We start from the raw sequence: 18219 nt of genomic DNA on the forward strand, positions 1-18219 counted from the left end.
TTTGTACTGGGAATTGAACTCAGGATCTTGTACTCGCCAGGCAGAGATTTCTGGTACTTTGATCATGATGTGGTATAGGGATGTCTTTTGTCATGGCTACTTGAGTTTCTATATGCCTCACATCTGTATGTTTATCTTTCCATGTGCTTGGGGAGTTTTCTAGTTTTATTTCTGTGCACATGTTTGTTTTTTTTTTTATGTCATCTGAACTGTCTTCTGATTTTTCATTTTTTCCAGATACTCTTAGATTAATGTTCTTTGCATTGTCTAGCAGCTCTTGGATCTATTTTTCATGTTTTGTTGTTGCTTGTAAGGTACCTTTGAGCAGTAGTCTTTGAAGACAGTTGGCCTTCCCTCTCTTCTAATTCTGAGAAGGACTTTTTGTTTTTTTTTTTTTTTTTTTTTTGTCTAGTTGGTCTATTTGTGACAGTGTGGTATTGAGGTTCCCCATTCCAGTTGAATTGGTGTTTTTGTGATCTTCATGTCTGTTCGTATTTGTTTTGTGAAATTAGGCATGCTAGTGTTCGGTGCATATGTTTATAATTGTTACCTCTTCTTTACTATTTCTCTTAACCAATATGTAGTGACTTTCTTTGTGTCATCTAATCACTGTTGGTTAGAAATTCACTTTATCTGAAATTAGGATAACTACACCTGCTGTTTTTCTGGGTTCCCCCTTCATAGAATATTGTTTTGCATTCTTCACTTCTAATCTGTGAAATTCTTTTTTAACTAAATGTGTTTCCTGTATATTGCACATCATTGGGTTTTGTTTCTTTACTTTTCCTTTTTTTTAAAATGTATTTGGTGCAGGGTCTCACTATGCAGCTTAGACTCACAGTGATCCTCCTGTTTTCAGCTTCCCCAGTGCTGGGATTACAAACATGTGCCACCACACCGGGTCTTGGTGCCTGGCTCAGCGCACCCCAGGGCAGGGCTGGCACATCATGTAGTGCTGGGGATTGAACCCTGGTCCCTGCATTTGCCTGAGCAGGCAGTTTGGGTTTTGTTTCTTGACCTATTCTGCCAATCTGTCTTTTGATTGGGGATTTGGGACTATTCACATTGAGTGTTATGACTGAAAGTTATTAGCATACTCCTGTCATTGCATCATGTTCCTGTTGCTGATTTTGTTTTCTTTTTTTCTTTTGCATAGCTGATCATCCTGCCAGGTATTTTCATTATATTGGACTTATTGGCATTGTTGGCTTACTTGTCTCTTTCAAGGACATCCTTGAGAACTTTTATGGGCGCTGTTTTGTTAGTCATGAATTGCCCGAGTTGCTCCTTGTCATGGAAATACCTTATTTCTCCACCAATTTTGAAGGAATGTTTTACAGAATATACACCATGTTTCTCCTGAAATAGTACCTAGCTGGTCTGAATAATAGCTTTGAAAACTAGAGATCAAACATGGCAGCCCCAGTCAGCCTTACCTATCTTACAGAGGAACCATTAAGCAAGAAGGTAGTGAGAGATAGCAGGGTGGGCAAGGGTGAGCTGACTAGGGCTGGAGTGTCTGAGCCCCAGGTTCAAGGCTGATTATTTTCCAGTATAGGTAGGTCTCATTTTCTGGGAAACAGGTTAAGTTTAGTGCTAGAGGTTATCTTTTTGAGTTTGAAGCACTTGACTCCAAACCCTCCAGGCCTTTAACAGAAGTGGTGTTGAGAAGTCTTCTGTCATTATAATTGGTTTATGTTTATATGCAGCTTGTTCTCTTTCTATATCAGCTTTTAAGATCGCATCTCTGTAATGGACTTCTGGTACTTTTTTTTTTTTTTTTGTACTAGGAATTGAACTCAGGATCTTGTACTCGCCAGGCAGAGATTTCTGGTACTTTGATCATGATGTGGTATAGGGATGTCTTTTGTCATGGCTACTTGAGTTTCTATATGCCTCACATCTGTATGTTTATCTTTCCATGTGCTTGGGGAGTTTTCTAGTTTTATTTCTGTGCACATGTTTGTTTTTTTTTTTATGTCATCTGAACTGTCTTCTGATTTTTCATTTTTTCCAGATACTCTTAGATTAATGTTCTTTGCATTGTCTAGCAGCTCTTGGATCTATTTTTCATGTTTTGTTGTTGCTTGTAAGGTACCTTTGAGCAGTAGTCTTTGAAGACAGTTGGCCTTCCCTCTCTTCTAATTCTGAGAAGGACTTTTTGTTTTTTTTTTGTTTTTTTTTTTGGTCCCCTCAGGATGCCTTAAAGACAGGTCTGGTAAGAGATGAGGATCTGGGAATCGAACCACAGAATTCTGAGCCTGACTGCTTTGCTTAAACAGGCACTTAAACAACTGAGCTAAGGGGCAGACCCTCCTCTTTTCTAATTCTGAAATTCTGTCCTTATACCCATTATTTTTGTTACCCATACTTTCAGTATAATTTTTAGTATCCTGAATTTTTAACTGAAACCCTTTTCATGAACTCTGATTCTTTTTTTTTTTTTTTTCCTGGAACTGGGGATTGAACTCAGGCCCTTGCGCTTGCCAGGCAAGCGCTTATTCTATTGAGCCATCTCTCCAGCACCATGAACTCTTAATTCTTTGCTAAACTGATAATTCATATTTTGTGTCATTTTCTTTAGCTCAGCTAGCTTTTTGTTAGTGTTTTTTGAAAACTCCTTGTTCATTTTGATTGTTACCTCATCTGTTTAATTATATCTACTATGATCCTGCTAAGCTCATTGGCTTGCTCACCCTTCCTTCCTTCCTTCCTTCCTTCCTTCCTTCCTTCCTTCCTTCTCTTCCTTTCCTTTTTGAGACAGGATCTCACTGTGAAATTCAGGCTGGCCTTGAGCTCACTTTGTAGCCCAGGCTGGTCTTGAATTCCCAATGATCTTTCTGCCTCAGTCTCCCAAGTGCTAGGATTATAGGCATGTGCCACCACACTTAGTCTACTGAGCACTTTTTAAAATCTGTTTTCTAATCTCCTCTGTTAATTCTTTCAAATAATTTGTTTTAAAAGGTAAAAAAAAAAAAATTTAAAACTACAGATTTCAAAACAAGATGATAGGAAATTCACAATGCTTATTATATTGCATGTTGTTATCTTCAAAATAGTTAATCAAATCACCAGATGTAGACGTGCAAAATTCGCCAAACAGCATAACCATTAACTAGTCCTGTCAGTGAACTAATAGAAATTAGTAGTACAATCATTTTAGCTAGTGTGTGTGTATGTGTGTGTGTGTCTCCCCTCAAGAGTAGGTAGAAATTTGGAACACATAGGAGTAAGCAGAGAGTTCATGAACAAAAACCAAACTGCACAAGAAATACTTCAAAGAATCAGCAACTGGGATCTACTTATTAAAAAGTTTTTGCACATCTAAAGAAATCATCCACAGAATAAAAAGAAAACTCATGAATTGGGAAAAAAGTTTTAGTTGACTGTCCCTCAGATGAAGAACTTCTGTCTAGAACATATGAAGAATTTCTTTAAAACATCAGGCCCCAGGAACTGGGGAGATGGCTCAGTAGAATAAGTGCTTACCTGGCAAGCGCGAGGGTCTGAGTTCAATGCCTGGTTCCACAAAAAAAAAAAAAAAAAAAATCAGGCCCCCAAAATTCAAAGACCCAAACCAAAATGGGCATTTAAAATAAAGACAGGGGCCATGGAGATAGCTCAGTAGAATAAGCGCTTGCCTGGCAAGCTCAAGGGCCTGAGTTCAATCCCTGGTTCTGCAAAAAAATAAATAAAATAAAGACAAACTTCTCAGATGAAGAAATACAAATGGCAAACAACTTATGAAAAAAATATTCAACATCATTGGTCATTTGAGAAATGCAAATTAAAACAACACTGAGATTCCATCTTAGCCCAGAAAGAATGGCTATCATAAAGAAATCAGCTAATAACATGCTGGAGAGGGTATGGAGAAAAGGGAGCCCTTCTCCACTGTTGGTGTGAGTGTAGACGGGAATTAAAGATCCCATTTGACCCATCTATTCCTCTTCCGGATATATATTGCTGAAAGAATTAAAAAGCAACATACCCCAATGATATATGCATATCCATGTTTATAGTGGTGCAGCTAAAGGTTTATAATAGCTAAACCGGGGCTGGTGAGATGGCTCAGTGGTCTAGAGCACCTACTTAGAACAAGCTAAGCTAAGCAAAACACAAGGACCTCGGTTCAATCCCCAGCACCACATGCCAGCCAGCCCCGCCCCCTGGTGGGCTGAGCTGGCCACACACACACAAATAAATAAAATAAATAAATTTAAAAAAAAAAAGTGATCTGTTTCTTAAAAAAAAAATAAATAAGTATAATAGCTAAACCTTTGAAGCAATCCAAACACCCATCAACCAATAAGTGGATTAAAAAAGATGTGGTCTTTTTACAATGTAGTATTAGCCATAAAGAAAGATAAGCTGGAGGCTTTTATAGATAAATGGACGCAAGTAGAGACCATGTTCATAAGTGAACTAAATCAGATTCTTTCCAGAAATTTGGGTGTGTGGCTTTTGCTATTCTGATTGATGCCCTGAGTGGCTTTGTGGGAGTTGACAGTTTGGCGATGCACTTTGTTGCCTTGTCTTTTTGTGTTGCTATTTTTTTGTTTGTTTTGTCTTGGGCTAAGGCTTGTTGGCATTTATAACGGAAAGTCTTTGTTGCTAATATAGACACCTCTTAAAAAAAATCTTTTATTTATTTATCTGGTACAGGGTCTTGCTACATAGCTTGGACTCATAGTGATCCCCCTGTCTCAGCCTCCCCAGTGGTAAGATTATAGGTGTGCACCACTGTGCCGGATTTTGGGAACCAGCACAGCATGTTCTAGGTTCTGGGGCTGTCACAGCATGTAGTACTAGGGATCAAACCTGGGTCCTTGCACTTGCTAGGCAGATGCTTAGACCGCCAAGCTATCTCCATAGCCCCTAGACACCTCTTTAGTCAGCATTTTTCAGAGGTAGACTTTGGGTGTGACTATTATCTCTTGCACCTGCCCCAAATCCAGCTGTGGTTAATTTGGGAGAAAAGAGCCAGGCCTGGTGGCATACACCTATTATCTCAGCTCTCAGAAGGCTGAGGCAGTAGAATCACCATGAATTCCAGGTCAGCCTGGACTACATAGTTCAAGGCCAGCCAGAACTACACAATGAGATCTTGACTCACAACAGTACAGAGGAAGAATGCTAGACACCAAATTCTCTAGAAATGTACCACAGTGCTGTTAATGTCATAAAGATTATCTGAGTGGTGGCTTACACAGAAAACCCATTAGTAGTGACAGTTACACAACTGTGACAGCATCAAGCAAATCAACTACAGTAGTATCATCCAAGACAAATTGGATATTAACATACTGTAAGAACCACCTTTAACTCTACAGAAGAAATTCACAATTATAGTGTAAAAGCTAAAACACATACTAACTTATCATTAATATGTACTAAATTCAATAACTCTCTGCTAGTGATAGAAAACAATTCAGGGGCTGGTGAAATGGCTCAGTGGTCTAAAGCACCTACTTAGAACAAGCTTAGCAAAGCACAGGGACCGCGGTTCAATCCCCCAGCGCCACAAGCCAGCCAGCCTCGCCTCCTGGTGGGCTGAGCTGGCCACACACACACACACACACACACACACACACACAAATAAATAAATAAATAAAAATTAAAAGACGAGAATTCAGTAATTTTATAGAGTTAACTATCTAAAGATTAATAAAGCTTGGTGAATATATTATCAAAGATACAAGGTATTTGGAAGGAGAGGAGGCAAGAAGAAAAATTTGAACACTTGAACTATAGGACCTGATAAGGAAGAGAGAGAAATAGCGTAAAGGTTTCTATTGGGAAGTAGAAGGATGTTTATAAAATTAGGAAAGGCAACAGAAAAAACCAGAAGAAATAGAAGATGAGAGAAATAATATAGAGAATAAGAAAAAAGCAAGAGGGGAGCTGGCGAGATAGCTCAGCAGTCTCAAGCGCCTGCTTAGGCAGGCTCAGGCAAGCACAGGGATGGTGGTTTGATCCCCCACACCACATGCCACGTGCCACGCCAGCCCTACCCCCAGGGCATGCTGAGCTGGCCAAAAAAAAAAAAAGTAAAGGGAAAAATTGGAAGAGAAGGAAAACAAAAAAACTAAAAAGGGTAGGAGTGGGAAGAACAAGGAAAATTCCCCAAGACCCAATACATTAATGCAAAAGAAGACATTCCCATTTCTCTTTGACTTTAAAGCAGTTTTCTTCCAGGGTTTTAGCAATTCTTGTTTTTTCCAGAGGCCCCTCTGCTTATACCAGGCTTTGGCAGTACCCAAGTCAAGTTATGTCCCCATGCATGTTGACAGAAAAAGAGAGCAGTCAGACCCCAGTCCTCACTCAGTACAGGCCCCGCAGGCAGCAGAGGGAGGCTCCACCGCCAAGGCTTTGAATCCCGGGCAGCTATGGCTGGGTCTGACCTCTGGCCATGGTGTGGTGGGGAGCTGTGTCCTCCCAGGTGCCAAACCCTGAGGCGCTTCTCTTTCTAGGTTGCTCCCTGTCTGCACTGTCTCCTGTGGCTGCCCCTCACCCAGGTGCTGTGGGAGGCTGACATAGTGGAGTGAAGCCATTCAATGGCCCCGCTCAGTCCTGGGTTCACTTAACCCTTTCCCATAATGGCAACCCAGCCCAGGATAGGGCAGGCACCTGGACTGGCATTGTGTACCAGCTGCTGGAAGGACTCTGGTGGATCTGCAGGGCCCCATTCTGTCCCTGCAGACCACAGCAACCGCCTGTCCATTCCCATGTGCCTTTCTTCAGGAGGCCTGCCTCTCAAGTTCCTAGCTTTTACTGTGTTTCTGCAGGTTTGGTCTCCCATTCCTGCAAGCCTCATGCTGGAAACCAGGGAGAGAGTCCCCTTGAATTTTGTCTCTTCAATTTCTGAGTAGCTTTTAATTTTCCTGTCAGTTCCTTTCCAGTTCCTGTTGACCTCCTCTTTTTTCTTTCTTCCCGAAGCTATTATTTTCCTGCATGTATATTCTCAGGAAGGCAGAGTTGCTGCCACTTACCACTTCATCATTCTGCTATAGAATCCTGATAGGTTATTTCTGGAGGCTTCTCAAGTTTAGCCTGGAGTCTCTGGGAGAGCAGAGTCAGAGGTACACAGACCTTGTCTACACCCAGGACATTTATTCACAGCGGATCCAGCCCTTCGCCTTGCTGGGGATGCATCGAGTTAAGAGGAACTGTCATGGTCACACAATAGTATAGTTAATGTGTATGGGTTCTATAATTTCCTTTATTTTAAATATTGTATGCTATAGCCTAAGAAAGAAAAAGTGGCAAGTGGCCCATGAGTCTTAGGTTGGAAAAAGCTGCAAGAGATCCTTACAGTTGCACAGATTATGTTTAGACCTAAGTGATACTAAAAATAACACACGTCAGTACTTGTAGGATACAGTTAGAATGGTACTTAGACTTAATGGCAGTGCCTTATATTTCATCATATTTGTACTAGAAAAAAATAGGAGCAGCCTAGATATCCATCAGTAGGATAATGGAACAAAAAAATCATTGCATTATGCACTGGAAGAAAACAATGTGAGGGAGGAGAGTGCTTCGGTGAAGAAAGAACGTGCAAAGTGCTGTTTGTTTGATATCTGTATGTGTGCATATATGTGTGTGATTACATAAAATATGCATGGAAAGTGTTAATAAACCACAAAATGAGAGTAAAGAAATGGCTTTAGGCTGGGGAGATAGCTTGGTGACATAAGCACCTGCCTGGTAAGTGCAAGGACCCAAGTTCAGTCTCTGGTACTGCATGTCACACCAGCGCCACACTGAGCCAGCCCCTGAGACCAGGCGTGGTGGTGCGCGCCTGTAATCGCAGCACTGTGGGGAGGTGAGACAGGAGGGTCACTATGAGTCCAGGCTGCATAGCAAGACCCTATACCAAAAAATAAAATAATTTTTTTTTAAAAAAAGGGCTTTAGTCTACCTGTGGCATTATATTTCTTTATATAAAAAGAAAAATACATTCAATGTATGAGCTAGATGATGAAATTATTCATCTCTTATAGGTCTCTTCCACTCGACCCGGCCTTTCTGGAGATGAAGATGATAAGGTGTGTGCTTGTGGGCATGCCTGGGTTATCAGCAGATTCTACAATAGAGTAGAAGATTCTAGGAACATAATCTGTCCTTATACTTCTTGATTATGTCTTTAAGAAGTTTATAATCCCAAGAATCAGATAACTCCTAAGAAGTGAAAGCAAGGTGAAATGGTCACGTGTTATATGTGTGTTCTCCCCTTAGTACACTGATTCTTTGTGTCATTTGGAACTTTTAAATCTCAGGTAACCACACCACATAATCTGCCTGGGGCAGTCCCAGCTTGTGCCGCTACCCAGGCAAAATTAAGAATGGAACCTTCTTACTCTGAGAAAAATGTTTCTGCTTAGTCTTTACACTACCCAGTAGTGTAATGAAAGTAGGTGCCTCTGGGGAGGGAGGAAGGTAAAGCAGACCACACAGGGTCCGAGAAGTGCATTACACTATGTTTGTAATGATTTTAGTCAGACTTGAGGAAATGCAGTAAGATACTGGCATTGATTCACTCCCGGTGTGCCCTGGGTAGGACAGTGGATATTATATTAAAAGCACTCTTATATGTGCTTGAAATATTTCAGAAGTAACGAAGAACATACACTGCCATTAAAAAGTAGAAAATAGCTCTGGGCTGTTTTCCTCATTTTCAAGTGACTTCATGACAGTTAACCCATATTCTTAACTTGTAGGGTTGGCCAGAGAACCAGTTAGACTTGTCAGACTACAGCTCCAGTTACCAGGATGTAGCATGCTATGGAACTTTGCCCAGAGATTCACCTCGAAGAAGCAAAGAAGGTAGTGCTGAGATTGTTTCACAGTGATAATTTGTTGTACTTAAGAACAGCATGGAGGGGGAACTACCCTGCTTGGGGCCCCCCTCCTGTTCCTCTCTCAGACAGGAGCTTTCTTTCTCTCAATAAATATATTCTGCTCATTAAAAAAAAAAGAACAGCATGGAAAGAGTCTCCCGTGGTTATCACATATGGTGATAACGAAGCTGAAATTCCAGTTAGATGATCCATAACTGTCATCATGAACAAAATACGTCATGTTCACTTACTGGATTCTTCTCTTTTTGCTTAGTAGTCAACATATCACAAATGATAATAGTATACGTTTTGTATAGTACTTTTGATTTTCCAAATCACTTTTTGTACATCAGATTCTGATTTTGAGGTCAATTTTACGATGCACAAGAATTGTAGTACTTTATTCTGTACCAAAAGACTCTGTGGCATGTTTTTCTACTCAAAGGAATTCTTAACAGCATGTAAATGATTTCTTAAATCAGATGAAAAATTATACCAGAAATGAGCTTGATCAGTGATAGTACCATTACCTAAATCACTACCTCCCAGTACCTTGAGGGGAACAGCAGTCTCCAGAAATATAAATCAGCTTTGTTACCTTATATTTTATATTTTACCAACTAGTATGTGTGTACTAGGAACTGGGAAGAAAATAGGGGGAAGGAGGTAAAACAGATAACAAATGAGGATAATTGAGAAAGAATTGTCTTCCCTGAGTCCTGTAAAGCCAGAGAGCATGAGGAGAAGAGACATCAGCAAGAAAATTTATACCAAACTGATCCATTGAGTGTACTTTTTGAACCTCAGTTTACTGTCTTAAAATATAGCTATGAAAATAAGACAGAAATTAGAACACTGAATGATAGAAGTGCACCTGATGATAAGGCTCTGAGAATTCAGAGCTAGATAAGCATGAGCCGAAGGTGGCCTGGTAAGCGGTGCTCACACTTAATTTTGAAAAGGTGGTAGAAATGGTCCTTTCCGACTGCTTTCATACCTGTAGTAACTTTATGGCATTATGGATCTATCTCTGTGATTAATCAGATTGGTTTTACTGTTTAACCACATATTAGCATATGGATTTCATTGTTGTGCCATGTAGTCCTGCCACCTAGGGCACTGCCCTGCTTCCTATGTGCCCCTCACGGGCTGGCCTATATACTCAAGCCTTGTTGTCTTCCTCAGGTTGTTCATCGGAGACTGCTCATGCCTTAACAGTCAGCCCTTTTAAAGCATTTTCTCCTCAGCCACCAAAGTTTTTCAAACCACTCATGCCTGTAAAAGAAGAGCATAAGAGAAAGCTAGCTCTGGAAGCAAGGCCGCTGCTCAGCCAAGAGGTAAATGCTTGATTGTCTGCACTCTGCAAAGCAAGGGACTGCACTGTCTGCAGAGAGCAGGAGTTGGCGTTCTTGAGTCAGATGCTACATGTAGACACGCATGGGTTATCACTCCACAGATCCTGCCCATGGATACCTCTTTCTCAAGCACACGGGGCTGGGGCCAGGGGTTTTTTGTTTTTTACTGTTGTTATTGTTGTAGTTTTGCTACCCTGTGTGGAGAGCTTTTCAGACTCTTTTTTTTTTTTTTTTTTCTTTTAAATGAGAAAGAGATGTCCCTTAGGTGTTTTGAAAATATTAAAGGCCAGGCTGATGAGATAGCTCAGTGGTCTAAAGCACCTGCTTAAGAAAGTTTAGGCAGGTGCAGGGGACTGCAGTTCGATTCCCGGCACCACATGCCATGCCAGCCCCACCCTTGGGGTGAGCAGAGCCAGCCAAAAAAAAAAGAAAGAAAAAGAAAATAATAAAGGCTTTATTCATTTTTTGGGTCAAACTAATTATGCTTTTGCCACGGAGTCTGTGTAGTCCTGTCAGACTTCAGTAGTTTAATTCTGGCCTGCAGAGTTGGCTGCTGAGCTACTCACACGTAGTAAAGTGTTGGCATTGCTTTCTAACATGCATGTACTTACTGTGTATCTCGGCTGTCATCGTCTGCGTGTGTGATGCATCTGTGTGTCTTAACCTTTGCAGAGCATGCCTCCACCTCAGGCACATAACCCTGGCTGCACTGTCCCCTCAGGAAGCAATGGCAGCAGCATGCCAGTAGAGCACAGTAGCAAACGTGAGAAGAAGATTGTAAGTTGTGGAATCATTTCTGTCATATTGCCTGGTGGTGGGTTTAAAGCCCTGTCACAGAGTGTCTCCTCAATGCTTTAGAAGAAGAAGAAGTAGAAGGAAAAGACATATTCATTCTTTAAAGGAAAAAAATGGTGACAAAATTGTGCATGAACATGACCATGACCTGTGGTTTCTCTAAGTCTCCAATCTGTTCATTCTTGCTTTGGTGTAAGTTTGTTTAGGGAAAGAACAGACAGGACGTCTTTGATGATTCTGATGTTTGCTTATAAAAAAAAAAAAAATAGTGTAACAGAGATCACTTGAACTAATACTGAAATCTTTCTAATGTACCTGTGCATATTGTCCAGATTCTGAAGTTAATCTACCTAGAGGAATTGCACTTACTTGGAGTAAGTAAATATGCATTTAGCGGTGGGTATGTTTGAAAGCTTTTTTATGCTGCCTGATGCTATTGCCAGGATAATTCTATAGATTATAGCTGTGCTGCAATTCCCCAGCCCCCATAATCCTCCTCCTCCTCCTCCTCTTCCTTTTCCTCTTCCTCTTCCTCCTTTTACTCCTCCTCTCTAGCTCAGGAAGACTTTGTTAATCTGCTGGCAAAGTATATTTCAAGCCTCTGGTCTCAGCCTTGCTTGCAGAATGGCTTATCTGTATTTGACCACAGGTAGATTAAAATTCTTCCACAAAGCCTCATTCCTGGGTGCTTGGTTTGTAAGTTACACCTATGAGATAAATTATTTGTGCCAGGCACTTCAGATTATACATTTACCTCAAATAACACTGTGTGGAAACCTGTATGTTCTCATGCCTGGAGAAGTTCTCTAATTTTGTGTTCCAGCTGTCATTCTCCTGTGCCTTCCTGGGTTTGGAAAGTACAAAGCCAGCCTGGGGCCAGCAGAAGCTGCTTGATGTTTATGGCTGCCTATAACTTGCTACATGGCCAGACTGTGAGGAGTCCCATTTTGTAGATATACCACCTCAGATCCACTCCAAAGGCTTGTTAGCATAAGATCCTTTAATGGATCCAAAATACGCTAATGCATACTGTGTGCCCACTGACTGCAGCTTAAAGCAGATGTGCAGTTGGCTACTCACCTGCACGCCTGAGTGCTAATGGATCAGAAAAAGCACGCCTCCTCCTTCCTAACGTGAGAAGGAAAGACATTCTTTCCCCTTCATTTCTGTATCCCCCTTCCTGCCTCTGAGTCTAAGTTCACCCTGTCCCTCTGTCCCCTTGCCACTCTCCTAGTTCCCAGAGGAGAGCACACACCCACAGCTGCCCCTTCACCTCCACAACCTTCACAGCTGTTCATTCCCTCCTCTTGTCCAGCTAATGAAGGCTGCAGTGCAGGCTAACAGGGCAGAATGGCTGCTGTGCTGTTATTCCTCAAGTTTCCTGGCTCTACACCTGATTAGATCTGTTTATTGACAAGGCTCTTATTGGGGACAGGGACAGAATTTAAACCTGCTATAACAATCCATTTTGGAAGCCTCACAGTTCATACTGATGTTCCCATTATTATTTTCTTTACTCTTTTAAATATCATAAAATAAAACCTCCCCAAGATGAGTAATTAATTATTATGGATCACAGGTATATTAAATTCTATCTCAGCCAGTGGAGTATAGGATGGAACCACATTCTCTTGACCCAAGAAATCCCAAGTGGTAATTAGGCTCTATGACTGAATGCACCATGAAGTATGCCGAGCAGTGTTGGATGGATCACTTGTGTTTTTGCTGTCTTTTGGAAGAGCTGCCTTTACTGCCTTAGAGAGCTGGCTTGCTGAACACTCTTCAGCTCTAAGGATATTGCATGCTTTAGTTTATTCCAGATAGTAGTTTCCTGGGACATTTTGGTAGAGTTTAAGTACATGGCTTCCATTTCTCTTTGGCAGGTTTCAATTTATTTCCTTTCATAGATGGATGTAAACTGTTTACTTCTTTTGATTCTAATTCACTTCCTTTTCTACTCTTAAAAATTCGCAGAATGAATCAGTGGTTCAGACTGATGAAGAGCATTTGCAGTCATTCTTGAGAAGTAATATCAAAACACTGCCTGTTATTTTTTTGCCCACATAATTGCCATTGTAACTTCGCATAAATTATGATACATGTAATTACACTTGACTTTTAAAGCTATAGTTTGTCTTCTGGTCAATTTGGGAAAAGAGATACAGATGTGCTTCTTGTCTCATATAAATAAGATAAAGATAGCAATATGCCTTTGCAGCCTATCTTAAAAGCCATGAAGCAAAAATAGTAGAAAGAAAGCCATTTCCTCCAATAGCCTCTGAAGTTTGCTAAGATGACATATAGTTTATTGCTTCTGTTTTACAGAGAGAACAAGGCCTAGGATTATTGAGTAACCTGGTCTACAATTAAGTAACCAGGGTCTATAAGTAAGAATAAGACAAAATGCCCTAATCTTTGGCAGGTGGGGCTGACTCCAGCGACCCCAGGTGCCTCTAGTGCTGGTGCACTTCAGCACCCTGCTCCCTGCCTTTAGTACCATGGACAGCAGTGCCGGGAGCTCTCGGCTACTAACTACAGTCCTGCAAGCAGAAACCATCTCTGGCCTGCGCAAGCCTGGTTCTAGTGGGAGTGGAAGCTGCATTAATCATGTGAAACTCCGTGCAAGAGTCACTGCTTTTATGTGGGTTTTGGTCCCTTTTTAAAATCAAGGTGTTTTGTCTATAGGTCAATATCAGCTGCATAAGTTAAATCGCAAAAATCAAATCTTGAAGACTAGCTATAGAGACGCTTGAGAACTTCATGCTCCGCTCTTAGGTAGGGATTTGATTCTTTTTGTCCTTAAGACATTGTAGAAAGGTGTTTAGTGTAGTGTCCCATAAGATACAGTGATAAATGATGCTTCTGGTATATAATTCTATCTAACCAACTCCTTCAAAATGGATTTTGAGACTATGAGGTCCATTTTTTTCTCCTTGCAGATAATAATTCAGTAAATTTTGTGTCTGTTTAAGAGTTGAAAATATGTAATCCCTATTCCGTTCCCCTTTTTCCAGAAGAATTGGCCCTACTACCCCTTTAGTCTTTCCCTTTGGGTCACTGGGACATTTCCCCTTGCGTAGTGCTCCCCACTTGGATTTAGTCTTTAAGAGTTTTGTGCACTCTTCAGTTCTACTAAGGTCATCCTAATCCTTTAGAACTATTTTTTTATATTTATGAAGTTATAAATTTATACTTCTTTCTACTCATTAAACTCATGATTACATATTCCATTCATCCAAACTGTGCTTTAGGATGAAAGGCCTGTCGTCAGGCTTCAGAAGAAATGACTTTCACCTGTCAGAGGGCCCCAGCTAATTCTCATCTACAGATGTTTCTCCGCAACAAAAACTTCCTTAGTAATTCATTGCATCAGGAACAGCTTGGAGAGCTGCTCCTCTGACAGCTTAAATCAAAGGAAATGCAAACATTTGAAATTTAATTTAGGATAAGATGTTGAGTAGAGAACCTAGAAAATGTGGGCAAAGCCTGCCCATTTAGACAGTTCTGCCCAGTGTTTTGCCTTACCAACTTTCTTTCAGCATATACAAAATAGGCCCTCCTGCCCACATAAAAGATGGTGTGACATTAGTTCAGATATTTTGTGTTTTTAATTTTAGGAACTTTATCATCACTACGTAACATTTGCTTTTTAATAACCAAGAAATTAAGACTAGTGCTTCCTCTAATACATACTTTAAAAATTCTGTGATAGTGGGGATTGAGCTCAAGGCCTTGTATATACTAAATACATGCTCTGCCACTGAACTGCAACCCCAGCCCTCAGACATATTTTTTAAAACTATTATCAAAACTCAATAATGACTGAAAAAAAGAACTGAATAAGGACTGGAGATACAGCTCAGTGGTGGCGTTATTGTCTAGCATGGAGTTTGATCCCCAACACTACAAAAAAATAGGGGTTTTTTTTGGTGGGGGCAACTACATCAGAGATTAAACCCAGGGCCTTCACACTGAACTCTACTCCCAGCCTTCCTTTTTTCACTCCTATCTCAGCTTTATTAGAGCACCAGGGTCACAGGTGTGCACGGGCTTATAAATTATTTTTTAAAGTGAGAAGCATTGAAGACTATTAAACTATTTTTGAGATGCTTATTATCTTATGAGAAAGAAAATACTATAAATGGACATGGTGATGCACACCTGTAACCTCAGCTGAGGCAGGAAGACTATAAGGGGATCGAGGCCAGCCTGGGCTACATAGTGAATTCAAAGCCAGCTTGCACTACAAAATAAGACCCTGTCTCAAAAAGAAAATAAATTATTACTGTAAAAGTCAATAGATGAAATTTATATTAATTGTCAATAGCCATGTGCCATGTTGTGAGGACTCTTCTTCATTTTCATATACCCGGTGTCCCCATTGCATCCCCACATCCCCATCCCCCAACCCACCCTCAGATTTTTCTTTTCCCCCACAGTTCAATCCACAGGGATTGAACTCGACCTTGTACTTGCCAGGCATACACTTATTCTACTGAGCTATCTCCCCGGCCCCACCTCAAGTTTTGGATCCAGGTTTTTAGCCACCTAGTTGTCATCATTTACAGACATTTTAAATAACTTGTTAAACCAGCTAGCCAGAAGGAAAAAAGCTATTTTTAATGTTTCTAGGTTCAGCTTTGAATGAAATTTTTATCTACCCAATAGAGTAGAGAACGCTTCTAAAAGCATCAGCTCCTGAAGGAGGGTCCGTGAGTCTTTTCTCTCACTATTTCTAAATCCTCAAGATAATCACAGGCACATGGTGGGCAGTGACACTATTTCTATGAATGAAAGTCACTTTTAACCACTTATGGTCCAATTAGTTAAATACAGGATAATCACAACTTGCACTTTTTCATTAATTTTTATAAGCTAACAGGAAATATAAAAATGACAATTTTTTAAAAATGACAATTTCATCAAATTTATCCAGTACAAGAATTGACTGGTTGAAATGTCACCCAGCCAAGCAGCACTCAGGGTGGTCAGTGTGGCAGTGAAGGTGCTGTCCAAGTAACACTCAGGCAGACTACTAAGCAGCTAAAAGCTGTGTTTATGCCTCACCAGCTACTTAAGAGATCCATTAGGTGACTGGGTAGTATATCACATCTGTATTTCAACATAAAATACCCAAATGTTTTATGTTTTCTACTAAATATTTGTAAAAATCTTTTGTTTGGAGAGATATTAGAGAGTTCATCATTCTCACTTTTGTATAATTTACATTTTTTGTAAACAAAACTCTAAATTATTTAATGTAGATTTTCATTTATTATTCTCATTGTCAGTCTTGCTTATTTCCTAGCCAAATCCTCTTCTTTAAAAGCCTGGATAGGAAACAGTAGTAGGGTCCAGGGAGATAGCTCAGCAGCATAAGCATCTGCCTGGCAAGCGCAAGGTCCCAAGTTTGATCCCCAGTACCATTAAAACACAACAGTAGTAGACTGCTAGTGTTTTGCAACATTCCAATACATAGTACAAGTGTCACAGCTGTATTATTTTCCCTTTGGCTCTTGGAGGTCTCTTTTTCTCCCCTCTTCCCTGATAAAACAGCTTAGAATTTTGCCATAAGTGATCTCCACCGCTTACACTTAGCTTCCTAAGGGAAGATCACAAGACTACAGGAAGGCGCAGTCCTTCCACCTCCGCCTCTGCTCATTTAGGGAAAACCAGGAAACAGACCAAGCGTGGGAAGCTAATAAAGAGCCCACTGCACTTTGGTTCCGTCCCTTTTCATAAGCCAGAAAAGAAAATTTCTAATTAGCATTGAGAGAACGGAGAGGGACAAAGAATGCCTTCACGTTATGTGATAATGGATTTATATTCACAGGTCTCTGAGAATAACATCCTTGTGTCTACAGTTGTTGACAAGATATGGCTAAATCTGTAAAGAAAAAGAAACATATAGGAATGTGGATGCCCATCATAGTGAAGTATTTTATCTCAGTAATACAGTTGAGCTAGGAAGTTAATGACTGACTTCTGTTTATTTCTGTAGGACTCAGAGGAGGAAGAAAATGAGCTGGAAGCTCTTAACCGGAAGCTGCTAAGTTCTCAGCCTTATGTACCTGTGGAGTTTGCTGACTTCAGTGTTTACAACGCCAGCTTGGAGAACAGGGAATGGTTTTCTTCTAAAGTAGATCTGACAAACTCACGTGTCGCAGAGAAACAAGTGTCTCGCAGCCCCACCACCAGCAGTATTACCAGTGGCTACTTTTCCCACAGTGCCTCCAATGCCACCCTGTCGGACATGGTGGTCCCTACCAGCGACAGCTCCGATCATCTGGCCACTCAGGCAAAAGATGCAGACTGTAGTGAGCGTTCGTGTCCATCCCCTGTGCATGATTTCAGACCATCCTCAAACAGAGAGTGGACAGAGGTCGACAGAGGTTTGGGAAAAGATAAGATGATCGCGGTGCCACTCAAAGAAAACAGTGCCTTTGCCAAAGGGAGCCCGGCGTCCCACAGTGTCCCCGAGAAGAGCTCCAGAGTGCTTTGTAGGACAGCTTCCTGTTCAGAGCTAGATGCCTGCCCCAGCAAGAAGGGCCAGGCGGTCCGCGAATTCCGCTCCAAGGAGGTGACCATGGAACACACCACCAACATCCTGGAGGATCATTCCTTCACGGAGTTCATGGGCGTTTCTGATGGCAGAGATTTCGATGGCTTGACAGATTCTTCTGTGGGAGAGCCTTCGAGAAGGAGAAACCTGCCAAATAGAACAGACAGTGCGAGTGCTCCCAGTGGGCCGCAGGACACTGATGAGCTACATTCCAAGGTAGAGAATGACCAGGTAATAAATTCCAGAGGCAGCCTTTGAGTTCTGTGCCATCAGTGAGCGTAATCAGACACCACCCCAGAGGCCCTCCGCTGTGAGTTGGAGGAAGTATCCATCCATCCTGCTGTTCCTTAGACAGAGGATGGGTCCACAGGGGAGCAAGCGTGCCACTGTGGTGCCCGCACACCATGGGTGGGCAGCTCTCCTTTGGCAGCCAGAATGGAACCATGAAACCTGTAGGACCACTGGAATTTTTTTCTCACAACGCTGGGGATTGAACCCAAGCCTGCACACATGCTGGGCAGGTACTCTGCCACTGAGCTATGTAGCCAAACTCAAAGACCAGCAGGTTTTTCAACTGGCACATGTGTTGGGATTGAATTAAGCTTTTTTTTTTTTTTTTTTTTTTTTTTTTTTTTTTCTTTTCTGTTTGAGACAGGGTTTCACT

At 41.2% G+C, this 18219-nt stretch overlaps 1 protein-coding gene across 1 annotated transcript in view; it reads left to right on the forward strand.

Moving 5' to 3' along the window:
* The window catches only part of Kif13a (kinesin family member 13A), a 201125-nt gene that overhangs the window by 177900 nt on the left and 5006 nt on the right, over positions 1 to 18219 (forward strand). Inside the window, exons 36-41 of the mRNA XM_023712054.1 lie at positions 8007 to 8051; positions 8724 to 8829; positions 10029 to 10180; positions 10871 to 10975; positions 11326 to 11367; positions 16995 to 17786. Of these exons, the coding sequence (XP_023567822.1) occupies positions 8007 to 8051; positions 8724 to 8829; positions 10029 to 10180; positions 10871 to 10975; positions 11326 to 11367; positions 16995 to 17786 (1242 nt within the window). The remainder of the gene's footprint in view (positions 1 to 8006; positions 8052 to 8723; positions 8830 to 10028; positions 10181 to 10870; positions 10976 to 11325; positions 11368 to 16994; positions 17787 to 18219) is intronic.

Source organism: Octodon degus, unplaced genomic scaffold (genome assembly GCF_000260255.1).
Source record: "Octodon degus isolate 3935 unplaced genomic scaffold, OctDeg1.0 scaffold00023, whole genome shotgun sequence".
Lineage (NCBI taxonomy): Eukaryota > Metazoa > Chordata > Mammalia > Rodentia > Octodontidae > Octodon > Octodon degus.